This window comes from Rattus norvegicus, chromosome 1 (genome assembly GCF_021556685.1).
Source record: "Rattus norvegicus strain SHRSP/BbbUtx chromosome 1, alternate assembly SHRSP_T2T, whole genome shotgun sequence".
Classification (NCBI taxonomy): domain Eukaryota; kingdom Metazoa; phylum Chordata; class Mammalia; order Rodentia; family Muridae; genus Rattus; species Rattus norvegicus.
The window spans coordinates 108,105,001-108,122,318 of record NC_141534.1 but is presented as its reverse complement, the minus strand read 5'-3'; the positions used below and the strand labels follow the sequence as shown (position 1 = coordinate 108,122,318).

The 17,318-nt window shown below is 55.0% G+C and overlaps 1 protein-coding gene across 1 annotated transcript in view; it reads right to left on the bottom strand.

Moving 5' to 3' along the window:
* The window catches only part of Kcnc1 (potassium voltage-gated channel subfamily C member 1), a 41,783-nt gene extending 27,824 nt beyond the window's left edge, over window positions 1–13,959 (bottom strand). The window contains 1 exon segment of the mRNA NM_012856.3: window positions 12,229–13,959. Coding sequence (NP_036988.1) covers window positions 12,229–12,798 — 570 coding nt within the window. The 5' untranslated portion in view covers window positions 12,799–13,959.
* Window positions 13,960–17,318: the final 3,359 nt, after the last annotated feature.

Below are 17,318 nucleotides of genomic sequence, written 5' to 3'. Positions count from 1 at the left end.
GCACTGACTGGGCACCAAGTGTACAGGATTCTTAGGAGCCAAGTCAGGAGCATCTGTGACTCTGTGAGGCAGCACCCCGCACAGGGCTCACCTTCCGCAGGTGACGCAGGTGACGGGAGCCCAGCTGTGGCCCTCACTCCAGGGCTCCGGCTGGCTCGCCGTAGCCCAGCAGGCAGCCATGTTCCTCACAGCAGCTCAGAGAGTCTCTGAGGTTGAACATACTAATTCATCTTTAATGAGTGAGACATTGGCCCTGGTGTGCAGCTGTGGTCTGAAGTGCGTTTCCAACCCTGACCTGGCAACGAGACTCAAGAGGGGGCTCCTCTACCATCTGAGAGGGCAGGGAAAGTCCTCAGGGAACCACCCCATGCAGCAGGCCTGGGGTCCCACGGAAGTCACTCCAGTAATAACCAACTTTATTTGCAGACATTAGGTTTGTGCTCTAAGAGCCACCAAGGCTAGTGACTTCAGAATGCCCTCACTAAACACCTTCCTGAAGGAATACTGAGAAGGGTCCAATTTGCACCCTGTCCTGGCCACCGGAATTCTAAAGAGCTCATCATTTCTTTCTTCTTCCTCCCAGCAATGAGCTGGCCAAACTAGCTGAGTACTTCAGGGGTCACACGGCTTCTAATCTGCAAATCCAGGATGGACCTAGGCAGTATGGCTGCTGTGGCTCACAACCTTTCTCTTAGCCACCTTCACCACATATGCTACAGTAGGAAGCCACATAAGCATGTGTGGGGCTGGAAGCTCCCAGGTGAGCTTCGTCCGCCAGGACCCCTCACTTCCCTCTGGTTTCACACTCAGCTCTGGAGCCAGTCCGATATCTCAGTCTGATGGCAGCTAGGTATGGCTGGTCTTCAGAGAGAAGACAGAAGTCGCCCTAGAGCCAAGCAGGAGCTCCCATCAGTGAAGAGCCAGCCTGTGTGGGCTGCTGTGGTCATGGAGGGGGAGATCAGACAAGGGAGCTCTTGGGCTGGCAGGCTTGGGGAGGACACCAAGGCAGGATCCTCACCCCTTCCACCCTGTAGGAAGTCTGTGGGGAGCACTACACTTCCTGACCTGCCACCATCCCCTGGCCCCGATGTGCCTGGCCGTACCCAGAGCCCCGGTCCACACCTGCTGCTCACAGTTTACATCTAACTCACTGTGCTGCCCAGCTGTCACGTGACTCTCTCCCACATTTCCTTCAATGCCACCTCTGCTAAAATCGCCATCCCTGCGGCACTGATCCCCTGGGACACGGTGCACATCCACTGTTTCCTTTCAGTTTCTCACACTGGATGTAAGGTTCCGAGGACACCAGTGTCTGACAGTTTCATTTCTTTTCTTTTTTTTTTTTTTTTGGTTCTTTTTTTCGGACAGTTTCATTTCTGACTCAAATCCGAACATGATTCCTAGCAAGGACAGCAAGCAGTACACGCCACACAGTAGGTGCTTCTCAGTATCTGCTGGGCAAATGAATGAATGAGTAAATACAGAGTATTAACTCTATGCCCTGGACGGCTCTCTATGTGAAGGTGAGAAGCAGGAGTCCCTTCCTGGACCGTGGTGGAGGGAAGGAAGGGTATAGAATGTTGTGGGCAAGGTAGAAACGGGGCTGGCAGCCATTGGGTGAGAAGTGAAAGGGGCATTTGAGGCCCTGCAGAGTCTGGGACAGTTTCCCTTGTCGGCCATGACACTGGCTGCAGTGGCCTTAGCCTGGACACAGTAAGGCTGCCTCCTGAGGCCCCCTGAGCTCAGCTGTCTGGGGCTGCCCCTGCTAATATTAGCCCGTCCCCACTCAGCCTGGCGTCAGCATGGCAGGGTAGCCCAGCCTGAGAGTGGACACTGCCCACTGGCACCAATAGTAGCCTTCATCCCTGGTCCCAGGATCCTGTAGCTCTGAGGTCCAAGAGACCTCTGCCACTGCCTCTCCCCAACTCTGATCATTCCTTGATGGGGAAGCTATAATGTTTGGAGCTAAGGGGCATGGCCTCCTCCACCACTAGGTCCCCACATTAGCACACCTGTCAGCGGCTAAGATCATGGAATTCAGCTCCTGTCCAGAACCTGATGTCAGCCACCAGCCTGCCCTCCCTCCCTCTCGTCCAGCGGGTGGAAGAGAAGGGTAAGCAGCCCATTGCAACAGACAGGGAGACTGAGGCTCAAGGGGAATGTGACCTGCCCGCAATACACAAGGGTCTCACGGGAGAATCCAGGCCTGTCTCCCACAGTGACATCATGAAAACCAGATCCTGGGAGACCAAGTCTGGAAAATGGGCCTCTAGGGGCCAGGGTAGGTTAGGTGATCCCTCAAAGAGATTTTTTTTAGGGGATTTGGGACTCAAAGAAGAAAGTGGGTGAGACCCAGGTAAAGGTTTGGTTCTTCTAGGGCCACAAGCTGATGAGAAGATTAGGAGAGCCACAGTAATTAAACACTGATTACGTTCCGGGTCCTGGGCCGAGTGCTTAACACATTTAATCCTTCCGACTTCCCTATGAGTCAGGAGCTATTAATAGCATTCTCTTGAGACACAGACAGGTTAGGGAATTTGTCAAGGTCACACAGCTGGTGAGTAGTGGGGCTGAGATTTGAACTCAGGTCTCCCCATTCAAGAGGCCTGCGCCCAGGAGAGATTGGACTCAGTCACATTGCAAACAGCCGGGAACTGATGCTGTTCCGTGTTTTCTTTAACTGGACTGCATAACTGAGGCTCCAAGTAGAGGAATTTGGGATTTAAAAAAAAATCCTTTCTAGGCCTTCAGGAGGAGTCTGTTTTGAAACCCGGTGACTAATACCTAGAACTTCCCACAAACACATGGGAGGAAGGAGGACCGAAGGGGATGAGGAGGTTATGGAGGGAAAGGTAGAAGACATGGCTGACCCTCAAGACAAAGAGTCACAGGCGAAGTCCACCTAGCCTGTACCGTGCAGGACGTGGAGCTTGTGTGTGCTCATCTCGGAGCTCTGGTTGGGAGTGAGGGGCAGAAGTGTGGAGAAGGCCATGATGTGAACCCTTCCGTCTGTAGGCCTGGAGTGTCTGCAGTAGCAAAGTAGCCATACCCTGACCTAGACATCACCATAGTCTGTCACCCCACCTTGTTCATCATGGCTCCAGTAGGGGAGAGGAAGTGATTCCCAGGTAGGCAGAGAAGGAAGTGGTTCAGCGAGGGGTGGACTCAAAGGCACGCAACCCCTGTCTGACCTTGAACTCAGGTCCCACAATTGTAATTTTGTTTGTTTTCAGAGGAAGCCTCAGCCGGCCTCACACTGGAGCCCCTCCTGCCTCGAGATCTCAGGCATGCCCCTGCCCCCACACCAATCACTTGACCTTCAACAGATAATCTGTTTAGCACCCATCTTGTTCCAGGGACTGCTCTAGGTTTTATGCCACAATTGGTCAAAAGGGGCTCAGACTGCTGACGTCATGGAACCCACACACTGGGAGAACAAACAAGCAAGGTGAGTGGGGAAAACACACAGAATGTCAAATGCCCAACAGGAACCTGGATGCCAACATGGAGGAGAGCCGGAGGGAAGCAAGAGGAAGGAGAAAGCAACAAGAAGAGAGAGCAGAAGCTGGGCGAGGGAGAAAGGAGAGGCTGGCGTGCGGGAGCATCCTTACACACACCGCAAGGTCTCCTCTGAGGGAGACCAAATCCAGAGTGAGGTAGAATGATGGGCTGACGGGGTCACGGTATCCTAGGTTACACTGTAGAGAAGGGCCCTGGGCAGGACAGATTGACCAGGGCTGAGGCGAGGCGGATAGACAGATGCAGCAATATTCTATTCAAGAAACGGTACCTTCAGCTAGAGAGGTTGGGGGTGATGGCGCGTGATTGGACCCTGGATGTGTTTGAAGCTGGCATGTAGGAAAAAGTTCCCAGAGGACAGCCCAGCCCAAAGCATTATGCCTGAGCAGCTGAAGAGAGGCGGTTGGAATGGCTGAGGAGGGGTCCCAGCCCCAGGCTACATGGAACGTCAGCGTCGCAGAACAGCCAACCGACACATTCCATCCAGTGGCCCATGGATCCTGTCACTTCCCCTCCTAGGCTATGAACCGCTGTTTACCTCAGCACCTCTCAGTCTCCAATGTGCTGGAGTCATCCAGGGAGCCTGTTAGAGTGTGACTCTGACTAGGCCATTTGGGCTGGGGCCTGAGTCCTCATTTCTAGCAAGTCCTAACCCTACTCCTGTTGCTTTTGGACAAGGGGCCATGCTTGGAACTAGTCCCCATGACAGTTATCGTTTATGTCAGCTAGGAATGGAGAGTTCTAGGAATGGAATCTTTTTAGGACACAGCCTAAGAATCTGAACTTGTTGACGGGCCCTGGGCTGTTCTCAAGGGTCAGGGATGGTCCTGCAGCATCTATCTCTAAGCCTCCGTGACGGCCAGCGGTAAGACCCTCACCCTGTCCTGCACAATGTTCTTTTCCCCACTATAGTCTGATACCACAGGGCCCCTCTGAATGGCTTCTTGCTGCTCCCTGAGGACTGACAGCCAAGAAGAAGGCCCAGACAAGAGGGCTACAGATAGTTCCCAATAAACTGGAACAGCACACCCCAAAGTAGCAGCACCCCAAGTGTGAGCCTGCCACAGGACTGGTGATCTCTCCAGCTTGGCAGCGACTGCTCAACTTTGAATGAATGAATGAATGAATGAATGAATGGGTATAGGTTGGATGTGGACTGAAGCCAAGCAAAGAGAGGCTCTGAAGACCTTCCCCTGGGCTTCCTGCTACTTGATGCCGTGACTTCAGTCCAGAGAACTCACTGATGTCAGGGAGGATGGCTGGGATGGGGTTTGGAAGGAGAGAAAAGAAGGACTCACTTGTCCCACAGCCTCTTTGAGAAGCTCAAGTCCAGGATTCTTAAATTCCCAGAACAACTAGGAGATTCTTAGTGCTCACCGAGATCAACCTTCTTGAGCGACAGGTAGAGAGAAACCGTAGCTCCAAGGAGTTGGGTCCAGCCCAGAACATCTCAGGAGCTTTAGTGGGAAGCTTCGGATCTTGTTCTGGTCTAGTTGTCTGATGCCTCCAACCTGAAGTTGTTTGAGGTGCCATCTGTCCATCTGTCCACACCTGACTGCACATCCCTAACTCCAGGCCTTCAGAGCTTACCCCCTCAGGTCTGGTCTAAACTGTGCAAGCTGGGTGCCGTGGTACCCAGGGCCCTCTGTCCATAAGGGGCGGTTTGGCCCAGGCAGCCAGGCAGGCTGAGAGTTGGGAGCTGAGGAGGGTAGACTGCCTGTTCATTAGGGAGCAGAAAGCACAGCAAGTGTGGGGAGTAGAGGAGCGGAAGCCCAGAGGCGAAGGCAAACCCTGGAGACCAGGAGCTCCGAGGGAACCAGACCAATGGGGATAGTAGGAGACACGGCAGGCCTCAAACTCAGAGCTAAGGAGCAGCCAGTGTTCTTTGCACACTGGACCCCCACACAAGATAAATTTCCATCTTCCCCGGTTCCTCTGCCATTTCCTGTGGGATCCAGCTAATATGAATGGGGATGAGAGACGACTGGGCACCGTGGAGACACTTCCTTGTTTCAGAGCTCCACTAACCCGACTAGGACATGGCTCCCCTGCTATGATCAATCAGGTCAGGACTTGCTGAGCAGGGTCCCCTGGACAGGTGGTTGGGAACCAGACAGAAGTCCAGGCCTGGAGCTAAGCCGGCGGCAGACTCTAACATCTCTGAAACACGGACACAAGGCAGGCTCTGAATGCTGGCTGCTCTGCTCTTTAGCTAAGGAACCCTAGGCATGTGACTTCACCTCAGAGCGCTAGTAGCCTGGCTGCTGCAAGGACTTGAAAATAATACAGTGGTCCTGAGGAGCCTTGTGAGAACCGGATGAGAATCTGAACCAAGGCAGTGTGTGGTGTGCAGAGGCTCTGAAAGGACAAATAAATGCTTATTCTCCCTCTGTCCAGAGAGGACTGGGGGTGCGGTAGTGAGATGGGCAGTGCGCTGAGGTGTGCTCTGCGTCCCTTTAAAACTGGGAGCCAAGAGCGGCAGAAAGCCTGGGTTGTGAGTTTGGGCACCACAGACACATGTGGTGGAGTGGCGTCTTCCGCTCACCGAACCCGCGCCATCTACCTGGATGAGGAACATGGCAACCATTCTTCCCCAAGCCCCTCGTGCCAGCCCACCCATTCATTTCCAGCAAAACACCACTTGAGGGAAAGAATTAAATGGGCTTAGTCTGAACCCCATGCTTGGTAGTGTCTGGTCACACTAGCCTGGCTTCAGGGTGCATCCTGCTCCAGCAGATTTAGCCTTATGTTTCCTGATAGTAATTTTCCATTCTCTGACTCCGCCACCCCCACCCTCACCCTGCCTGCCCCAAATGCTTTCTTCACAGATGAGCCTAATGTCTATCTAGCCCCAACTTAGAGGTCCCACTGCATGAGACCCTATACTTATTGTCATGGTCCTGAAAGGGCCTGCTTTCCTATCGACTTGTACTTTAACCCATGCCCTTGAGGAACTGTTGCTTTAATTGTAGTAACCAGAGGCGTCCAGAGAACAGACATCTACACCATGCCCTATGCTCATGGGAAGTCCTGGACAAAGGTGGGCAGCCACCTGCCCTGGACTCTCTCAGGCTCTCCTTTGCCTCTGAGCTACCTTCACAGAACCAGTTGGGACTGAGGTGGTGGCCAAGCTGGCCAGGAGTGACAGCAGGGTGCGGCTTAAGGCCCTGACCTTTTGGTCCAGAGTGGAATACGCTGGTCATGAGACTGCTCAGAATAGCCAGAGGCACTAAATTCAGCTGTCATGGGAGGCCTGAGGTCTCTGGCTCAGGCAGTGGGCTCTGGAATGAGCCCCTACCAGAACCCTCCCCCACCCCTGAGGTGTCTTGTCTCCCTGAGAGACTTAGGCCAGCAACCTTCAAAGCTTCTGGGAGCCAGTGCCAAACCTCCAGACACTGAGGTTGCCCCCAGGGCGCCAGACTTCAACCCTTCCCCAAGGTGTGACTTCAAGGACCTACCAAGCTTGGCATTAGGAGATGACAGACAACCTGCTCACCTGTGACCTTGAGAAATCTGCCCTCTCTGGGCCTCAACCTCCCCCCCCCCACCACATCCCCACCCCGTCACAAAAGCTCATATTACATTGAGTGCAGGGGGAAGCTTAGAACAGGGTGGGGATAAAACTAAATTGAGCAAAACTTCTAAGGAACAGCCGGTCACTGGCCAGATTGTTGCTCTGAAGAGGAGGACCCTGGGACTGAACCTTGGTGCCGTCCGTCGGGGCCAGGAAGGATACTGCTACAGAACAGTTTACCGGTTGATGTGAAGAATAAAGGAGGGGCAGTGAGCTGGACGTAAGAGCCCTCCAGAGGGAACTGGACATGACCTAGCAACTGTAAGCAACCAAGCCAGGCCAGATGATCATTTAAGCGAGCATTGACTAAAGCCAGACAACCACACACTAGAATCAGGCTGCCCAAGAGGCCCCAGCATGAACCTGGGAAGTCCCGCAGGCTTTGGCGACCTGACCAGCTTTTCAGTTGAAAAGGCCTTTGTGCTTGCCAAATAGAAAAAATAATGGACTGGAAGGGCCTGGGAGTAGAGCTGGAAAGACAGTCACAAAGTGCTGGAGAGGTGGGCCTGAGGGGACAGAGCATGGCGCTTTGAGGCACACGGCAGCCATGATGATAGAGGGAGGGTGACGTTCAGAGCGAGCTGTGAGGTGAGACAGTTAAGAAGGCCACTGAGCAGAAACACCAGCAAAACGATAAGACAAGCCACAAGGGAAGCCTGCACTTCCTGTTTCCTGTGTGCCGTGACTACCCATGATCATTTCAGACATTCTCTCTGCGAACCTCTATGGTCAGTCCTCCCAGCAAGTCTTCCTCAGTGATGGGGCTGAAGACTTCTTACTTACCAGATACTTGGTCTGTGGTTTTCTTTACCAAAAGGGCCTAGGGGGCTTGAAGGTTTGATTAAAAAAAATGCAAGGACTCCTGGTAAAGACTCCCAGTGGCTGGATGAGCCACACTGCCATTGGGCTTTCATTACATGCTACCTTGTCTCAAAGTATGCCCTGTCCTGGGGAAGAGCGCACTTCCTAAGAAGTCCCTGGTGATAGTTCCATCTATGCCTCATGCCACGTTCAGGACTCCCAGAGTTCTCTCAGAAGTGGGACCCAAGGAAGAAAGAGAAGTCTTTAGCTGGGCTCTCCATTGTAACCACTAGGTGACTCCCTCCCAAGAGAGTTAGGGCTACACCAGGTCCCAAAGACTAAGGGACAGAGCAAAGAGGCAGAGAAGGACAGAGAGTCAGGAGAGATGGACAGTAGAGTGCACAGAGGTAGGGCTTTCCCAACTTTGAGGTCATTGGAATTCATCAGGTCACATGACCTGAGGAGACTGATGTCAACACACACACACACACACACACACACACACACACAACACTTGCTGGCCTTCGACCTAGAAACCATCCTTGGCCTTGATATGACAATGAATAATGCTCTTATCGACATGTAAATCACAAAGGCCCAGGGCCTCTGACCTGGGCTGACTCTCAAGGAGGTGAGGGCAGGTTCCCAGCCAGCTGGCTCTGCACAGCAGCTCTCCCAGGCCTGTGACTTTGCATACTGCTCTTCCTCTGCGTCTCCCTGACAACACCTGCTCGCCCCTTAGAGTCTGCCCAGTGTGACTCCCAGAGGCAGCTCACTCCAGGAAGCCCCTCATCTCCACAGTTACAGCCCCACTCACACCTTATGTGCGGCTAAGGCTGCAACTTCCACCCTGGATCCCAGGTGGGGCTCAGCGTGCCCCAGCTCACCTCACTGTCCAACCCCCACCCTGGAAGGAACTAGCTGTCCTAGCCAGCACTGTTACCCCTGTGTAGCTCCGATGGGCCTTCCTTCTCCAACCAAGGAGCTCCTGGTCCCACAGCCAACATCCTGACAGCGAGGGATGCGACCTCGCTGCTGACCCATATATCCACAACTCGACTGGCTGGGGCATGGGTCTTCTGAGGTGTAACACGCAGGGAGAAGCCGTCAGTCAGACACCCTGGGAGTTTCAGGAAGTGGAGGCAGCAGGCATGGAACCCACAGAACAGTATCTTCCTCCAGGTCTCCCCCCCCACAGGCTACACCAGGTCTCTCTCACATGCAAGCACTAACAGCCACAGTGACACAAAGCCAGGCTCCCTCTCAAATGAAACACACATTGTCACACCTGGGACCTCATAGTCTCTTAACACATAGCCACATATAGCTATCACACAGAACACCTTGCATGTACATAGGTGGTGTCGAGAACATAGTTTACACATATACACAGCTTTACACACACACACACACGTCCACACCTGCACACACACGCACACACACACACACACACATCTCAGAGATACATTGACCTGGGGTCTCACACACAGCATTTCTAAAGCATGCACAGTCTCTCTCTGTGTCTCTGTCTCTGTCTCTGTCTCTCTGTCTCTGTCTCTGTCTCTCTCTCTCTCTCTCTCTCACACACACACACACACACACACACACACCCCATTTATATTTATCAACCCACATACAACCTTACATCTAGTTTCTTTGACACAAGGATCTCTCTTATAGTCACACACACACACACACACACACACACACACACACACAACACATAGGAACACACACATGTGCTCCCAGAGTCACATTCACTGACATATTTTTATCTTTACACACCAGGAGTCTCTCACACACCCACACAGAATCTCACACACAAGCCTTTCTAGTTTCTGTTTTACACACACAGACTGTATCACACACGAGATTCGGGGCTGAAATCTAGAAAAAAAAATCCTAAACCCAGACCCACCAATCTGAGAAGGCTTTTCCAGGCTGTGAGGGGGAGGAGTGAAGGAAGGTGACTGCTGGCGGGCAGCAGCGACACAGCAAAGACGTAAGGGGGAGGAGGTGGGCAGCAGGCTGGTCTCTGCGCAGGGCTGCATCGAGGCAGCGCAATGCAGCTAGGCCAGCCAGGCAGGCGGGCAGCAGGAGTCTGGTTCTAATCCCAGCTCTGCCTTCACTTCTGTGGGTCTCAGTGTCCTCATGTGGTATCCATGCTTGTGGCCTCTCCATGAAGCTACCAGAAAAAGACAGTCGTTCTGCTATCCTGAGGGGCTACCCACTAATACCCACCTGCCCTCCAGTGCCCTACCTTCCACCTCTGACTGTCCAGCTTTTTTTTTTCCTGCATCTGCCCTTCAGTGGGCACTAACGTGAGAGTTTCCCTCTTTTCAGGTTTTATACTGATAGGCCCTCAAGTGCTTAGGTGATCTATCTGTCTCCACTGAGTGAAGGCCACCTCATAGACTAGGAATGGCCAGTGGGTGAAAAGAGCAGGTGAGGAGGATGGATGCACCCTAGCGACCCTCACATGCCCTGAGATGTGGGTACACTGACCAAAGTGGAGTCCACGGTAGCAGGTAGAGGGGGCCCAACATTCTGCAACTGCCTTAAAGTTGGGCCTACTTGGCCTGGCTTCTAGGGGCCAAGGTCAAATGTTGAGTGGAAGGGCTGCTCTAACCCAGGTCTTGGCCTAGCTCTGCCAGGCATCTTTCTCCCAGCGTATGCTGGTTCATTCTCCCAGTCCCAAGTTCCAGCCCCTCCCCACAGCTCAGCATAGCCTCCAGTTATATAATCCTCTAGCTGTAGTGGCCTCTGTCATCAACAAGATGGGGAAGAGGAGAGACCTCATCGAAGGGTCCCAGGCCATTCTAAAGAGTGACAGGGAGTTGGTGGCCATCTCAGGGAAGGATGGGGTCCCAGAAAGCTCTGATTCAAATTTTACTTGGCCTTCTGCTTCCAATCCGACCTTGGCCAAGCTCCTCAGTGACAACATGGGAGACCAAGTGCTCTCTATCCCTACCTATGAAACCTAGGATTCAAGGTATAAGACTTTGAACTGCTGCTCCCACCCCATATGTCTTTCTGTTTTCTATTAGCCTCAAATCTGTCAGGTGTCTGCTTATACAGACCTTCCTTGTCCTTGGGCATCTCACACACACCCCCAGCTCCCAAATCTTGTTTGTCCACTGATTTGCAGATTATAGCTTCTCCTTATTCCTCACCCCCATCCCAGCTCTGGCACAGTCTCCTGTCAGCAAAAGAGAAGGGGCGTGGAGCACTCAGTAGATGGGGAGAGGTAGTGTTTTGCCTGGGAGGGGCAGAGGTGACTTTTAAGTGGGGAGGGACTGTTTCAAATTTCCAACTCTACACCTCTCTCTCATCCTTGGTACTCTTCAGGCCAGAAAGCAGAGGCCAGGAAGACCTGGAGTATGTCTTCCTGGGTAGCTGTCTCTCTGGGGTCTCATTTTGGGCTCAGATTGGTCCATCAGATGGCTCTTGCAGTCCACCACTCTCCCCATTTTACAGAGGAAACTAATCCAGGGAGGCCATCTGAAGGGCCAAGGTCAGCAACAGGATGACCTTTCTCCCTTGTCATGATTTGCTGTTTCTAAAGGGGTGTGGCTGAGGAAGACACACCCACTTCACACACTTTTTCTGGGTTTATTCCCCTTAAGTTTTTCCTCTCTGCCAGCCTCTTCCCGAGGGCCAGAGGAAGCAGGCACTTAAGGGTTTGACCTCCTCGAGGCTCCTCCTAGTCCTGGGAAGGCAGGCGTCCCGGAGATCACTATCCTCTGATCTCCCGTTCCCAGCCCAGACCCACACCAACCACCAAGCTCTTAACTATGAGCATTCCCAAGACCCCTCCTCAAATGGCTTAAAGGTGGTCCCTGAGGACAGAAGTGTCTGTCCCTAGCTCCCCAGCAGGCTAGGGCACTGTTTCTACTCCAAAGGCTTCCTGTCCTGGGAAGAATGAAGGAGTCTCCTCACCTTTCCCCAATCCAAAGGGCAATTCACACCTTCAGAGTGTACATCTGCCAGTGGCACTGATGGGCACTAACAGGAGTGTGGGGTGTCACGCACATGCAAACATACACACATGCTCTCTTGTTCCTACAGACTTTATCCATCCAAATACACACCAGCACACTTACATAAATATGCATGCACAGCACACACACACACACACCACACACACAACCAGTGATACAGACTCATGTAAACAAACCCAGTTATCACATCAAAATCACCCCTTCTTTTACACACGTACACGTACACACCCCCTTCAGTTCTGAACACTCTGGGCACTCACTGTCCATTGCACCCTGCCCGTGGGAAGCGGCCTTTCCGGGTCAGGTTCTTCGGATGGATAAGCAGTCACTTACCCGCGCATAGCGGGATGAGTAGGGGTCCTCGAACAGTGCCCAGATGCGTGGCTGCCAGCGGCGCCAGAAGCCGCCAGGCCGGCCATCTGGGGAGTCACTGAGCGCCAATCTCTTGGTCATCTCCAGCTCGTCCTCGCCGTCGCCCGAGTCGCCGGGGCCGTCGGCGTCCGCGTCGTCGGCGCTGTTGTCCAAGGGCGCGCCACCAAAGCTGTCCAGCGCCTCCTCAGCGTCGCGGTGCTGGCGATACGTCATCCAGCAGCAGGGCTCCACGTCCGTCTCGTCGATGCCCCAGAAGGCCAGCTCCTCCTCGTAGAGCGGCCCGCACACGTCGGCCGGGCAGTGTAGCTTGCCGGTGCGGTAATAGTTCAGGATGTGAGCGAAGACGCCCGGGTGGCGGTCGAAGAAGAACTCGTCAGCGCGCGGGTCATAGTCGAAGTGGCTGTGGGCGTCCGGCTCCGCCAGCCAGGCAAGCCGCGTGCCGGGCAGCGTGCGCAGCGTCGAGCGGTACGTCTGGTGGCGCGTGCCGCCCACGTTGATCACGATGCGCTCGCTCTCGTCCCCTTGGCCCATCGCGGCGCCCCCTTAGGCATGGCGCGGCCCAGCGACACCCATGGGAGCTGCCGCCAGGGGGAGTTGGCGACGGGGAGGGGGGCGCAGGGCCTCTTCCCCCCTCCCCCCAGCCGTCGGGGGGCACAGAGGACCGCGGCTCTGGCCACCCACCCCAACCAACGAGCCAAGCCCCCTCAGGGGGAGCTGTCAGTCAGGTGCGGGTCCAGGGGTGTGTGCGCGGGCTCCTTAGGGTCTTTAAGGCGCCTAGTGTGAGAGGGAGCTGGCCTGGCTGCGGAGGAGGCAGTGGAAGAGAGGAGGGAGGTAAAGAGGGAGGGAGGAAGGGAGTGGGGCGGCGCTCAGCGGCGAGGCCCGGGAGGAGGGGAGAGATGATGGGGGGGCCGGGCTCCCGGTACCATCTCAGCGGGAAAAATGGAGAAATCGACACAAAGCTTTTTAGGGGAAGGTCAGCTGCTCCGTTTCGGGGGCCGGACCGATAGACCAGCCCCTGCTAGGAAAGAGGGGGTTACGAGAAATCCGCGCTTGGCTCTGCGGTGGTCGCCGCAGCGCGCTCCCGGTGCGGTGGGGACGGATGCGGCTTGCTCTCCTCCCTGCGTGACCGATCCCCTTCGGATCTCCTTGCTTGTCTGCCTACTCCCCTCGGTGGCGGGTGAAGCTGCCCGACCTCCCTCCTCGTTCCTTCTCCCCGCCTCCCGGAGGAGATGGCAGGTCCCCTGGGTAGGGGCACAAGGGTGCTCCCCGCGGGGCTGCCGCTAAGCGCAGCGCCTGGTGCGCTCGGGCTGGGTCAGGGGTTCCGCTGGGCTGCGCTGGGACTCAGGCTTCCGCGGCGGTGCTGAAGGGACAGCTCCCGGACGGCTGTGGAGCCGCGCTGGGCCGAGCGTAGGTTCTCTCAGCCCGTTTTGCTTGGCGGGGCTGGCGGGCACTGGCTCCGGTGTTTCTGCGCCCCGCACTCCGCTCACTGCTCTGGGAGGGCGGGTGGCGCTGGCAGCCGATGCGAGGGGCGCTGCCGAGGTCGGGCCCGGTAGGCGGGGGTGGCAGGTCCGGGCGCGGCGCAACGAGGCTGGCGAGGCCAGGGAGGCGAGGCGCGGAGCGGCCACTGCCGCCACCACCGCCGCCGCTGCTGCCTCCGGGCTGCTGCTCCGCTGCCTGCTCGCTTGCTCGTTCGCGCGGTCCGCGTCCAGCCAGCGGCTCTCCGGACACGGGCACACGGCGCGCGCAGCCGCACTCGCCCCCGGAGAGAGGCGCCGCGCTGGGTCCTAAAAAGCCCTGATTCTGCGCCCCCCTCCTAGGCCGGCACCGAACCCCGCCTCCCTCAACCCTGGCGCTGGGGGCGCCCGCCCTTCCTTGCCTCCTGCTCGGTGGAGACCCGCCGACGCTCCGCCCTAGGGGAGCTCCACTAGTTGGGCGGAGGCTCCCAGCGACGTCTGGGCTCGCGCCCCCGGGTCACACTGAGGTGAGAAGGGCGTCGGCCAGCTCCTCTTCTAACTCAGGAGCCATTTGATACCCTGAGCAGACAAACCATTCCTTGGCCAGGACTAGTACTGACCTCTCAAGGAATCCTTTAATACCGACCCTTCCCTGGGAAACCTGAAGGTCCAATGATCCTTTCAGAGATAACTTCTTACATGGACTGCAAAATAGTACCTTTCTCATCAGTTCCCCCCCCCCCCCCGTCCTGACTCACCGTTAATGATCAACCTCGAGCCCCTCTTAATCCCTTTGACCCCTTTCAGGCCCTGAGCCCTTCCTGACTCCAGGGTGACTTAGTCACAACAATGTCAGACAGACCTCAGTTTACCCAGAAAGCCGAATTGCCTAACCTGAACTACCTTATGAAAACAGGCACAAAGACTGCCCAGCTCCTTGAATACTGACAGGCTCACTCCGCTAGGACTTCAGGTACTCTGGGTGGTGAACCAAACGTGTCTAGGGGCAGTGGTTCCTAGAGATTCGAAGTTAATACTGGGGACAGAGATCATATTTCTAACTTCAAAGTCCTCCTGGCCCATGCTGGCCACCCACCCCTAGGTTTATTGAATCAATAATCATTATCACACATTCCTTCCTTGCTCCAGATTCTGTACAGGCACAAAGTCACAAGGGACAAATCAGACCCAGCTCTCAACCTCCAGGGGCTCCCAGCTTTTTAAAGAAGTGGGCAGGTGGGATTGAGAAGAACTGGAAGGTCAGGCCCAGCTCCAGAGGCGGCTGGGCTATGAAAGATGCTTATTGATTCCTGTCCATTGCAATCGAACAGGCTGCCCCAGCAAAGGGGATTTAATTAAGAAACGAGAGGTTCTTATTTACCTGTTGGCACTTGCTAACGGCGCAGACAGCCGTCTGTCTATCCTGACCGGCAGTATAGACACTGCTTGCACCATTGAGAGCCTAGAGACAAACCTGTGACTTATCTCCCCATCTGATCATGGGAATCACAGCATTAAAACAGATCCTCATGTCATGGGGGGAAGTGTGGGGAGGTAGAGAGGGGTGAGAGGCAGGAGGCAGAGAGGCAGGGTTATCAGAAAGGGGCAGAGACTGACAAGGAGGGAAGGAGTGTGAGGAGGCCTCTTCCCTCCGGACAGCCATTTCCCTTTGGTCTCAGAGTGAGGCAGGATGGAATGGCTTCCAGTGTCCTTCTCACTCTGGCCAGTGTCACTCCCATCCCCTGACCACAAGGTAGTCCAGTGCAGTGCGCTCTGGCCAGGCCCTGATTCAGATCCCCAGGACACTGGCTCTCAGGATGATCAGCCCAACCCTAGGATTAATAGGATAAAGACACAGAGACCCCGGAAATGAGATTTTTTAAAAAGAGGCATGAAGAGACAAGGTCACATAGAGCCTCAGCCATGCATGGCCACGAGGCAGACCACAAAAGAGCTTTCCTAGACTCTTTCTCAGGAAACCTGAGGAGCCAGCCATGGGGGCTCAGGCTGCCCCCTCTCCCCTGTCTGCCAAGCCACATAGGTGCCGGAGCTTGGCTCTTCAAATGCCTCTCTGGTTCAGCTCTCTCTATCAAAGGACTACCTATGTCTCCTAAGCTCCCCTCTGCTCCTCTCCACAGAGCCCTAGACAGGGAAGCCCCTCACTGAAGTCTAGGTGATTTGGGAAAGAAAATGGGCTACAACCCTAGAGCCCCGGCTTTAGAGGCTCCAGATGTCTAGACTCTTTAACTGAGGCTGAGTCTTGAGTGGAGAATTACCAAGAACCTCTGAGGAATGGGTACTAAGCTCCAATCAGACCCTACTCCATGATGAGTACCAGTGGGAGCCATGGTGGGACCTGGGTGTGGGGGAAAGCAGGTGGAGAAGGGATCAGGTCTTGGAGGGACATAGACAAAACCTCCTGGTAGGAGAACGTTGGGTAATGAAGACTAACCTTGGAGGATGTGCCAGAAAAACAGGATTGTGCCAGGGCTGGAGGGAGAGACCACAGGAAAGGGGTCACAGCACACCCCAAGAGTGAAGCAGGCTGGGCTCAGATGGGAAACCCTCCCGAAGTGCCCCACTTTAAGAGTCTCACTTTGATCTCTGATGTCACCCTACCCCCTGGTCCTAGGCTTCCAGGAGCACTCCCTCTTCTGTACCCTAAGCAGGGCATAAAAGTCCCTTCTCTCACCTCCCCTTCACACCAAGAGAAGGCTGACATTCACAGAAAGCCCAGAAAAACCAAGATGAAAGCACAGGGGGAAAATAAAACAAGGAACAGAAAAACAAGGTCGCGAGGGGGCGGGGTGGGATGGGGTGGGGATTGCTGACCAAGCCCAGCCTCTTCCTCAGAAATACCTCACCCTTCCCTGCCTTTCAGCCACCCACAGTAGAGCTTCCTGCCCCTTCACAAAGGAAGGTTTGCAGTCCCCACAAAAATGTCTCTGGTGGCCGTGGCTCGGTGAGGATGATTGTTCGCGTCTCAGGGTTCTGAGCACGAACTAGAATAGACTATCTATCTGGGTCCCAGGCTCTAGTGGTCCATCTCTGACTAACTAACCATGGCCGCGGGGAAAGCTGCTCAACTTCCCTGTGCTTCAGTGACTTATCACTTGATGGGCTTAGCACCTGCCTCTGCACTCTTAACTCCTATGCTCTGGGATGCTTCTCCGTGAGGCTGAAGAGGAAGGAGTGCTGGGATGCAGAAAGAGCCCCCCTCCCCGATTCCACTCCTTCCCCTCGTGGGAATAGCTCAAAGGAAGAACGGGGCTGGATGGGGAGTAGAAAACTGTGAGGGGTACCTGAAGGCAAGCTGTACCTATGTCGTCGCACCTGGCACTTGGCACACCTGCTGGGCTCAGGAACTGGCCCGAGTCCAGCCCCTCTCAGGCTTTTGTCCAGGTTGGCACAGGGTCTATGCTGCTCTCCCAGGTCAGGAGCTTCTGCGTTCCTCGTGGGTTGGGCTGCCATCTTGTGGCCGGGCCTGGAATTTAACCTACAGTGGCCTGCTGAACAACTTCTGCCTAGCTGCTGGGATGATGGGCAGTGTCCTCTTCCCAAGTCAGAACTCCCTCTAGTGGGCAACGGGAGGCAAAT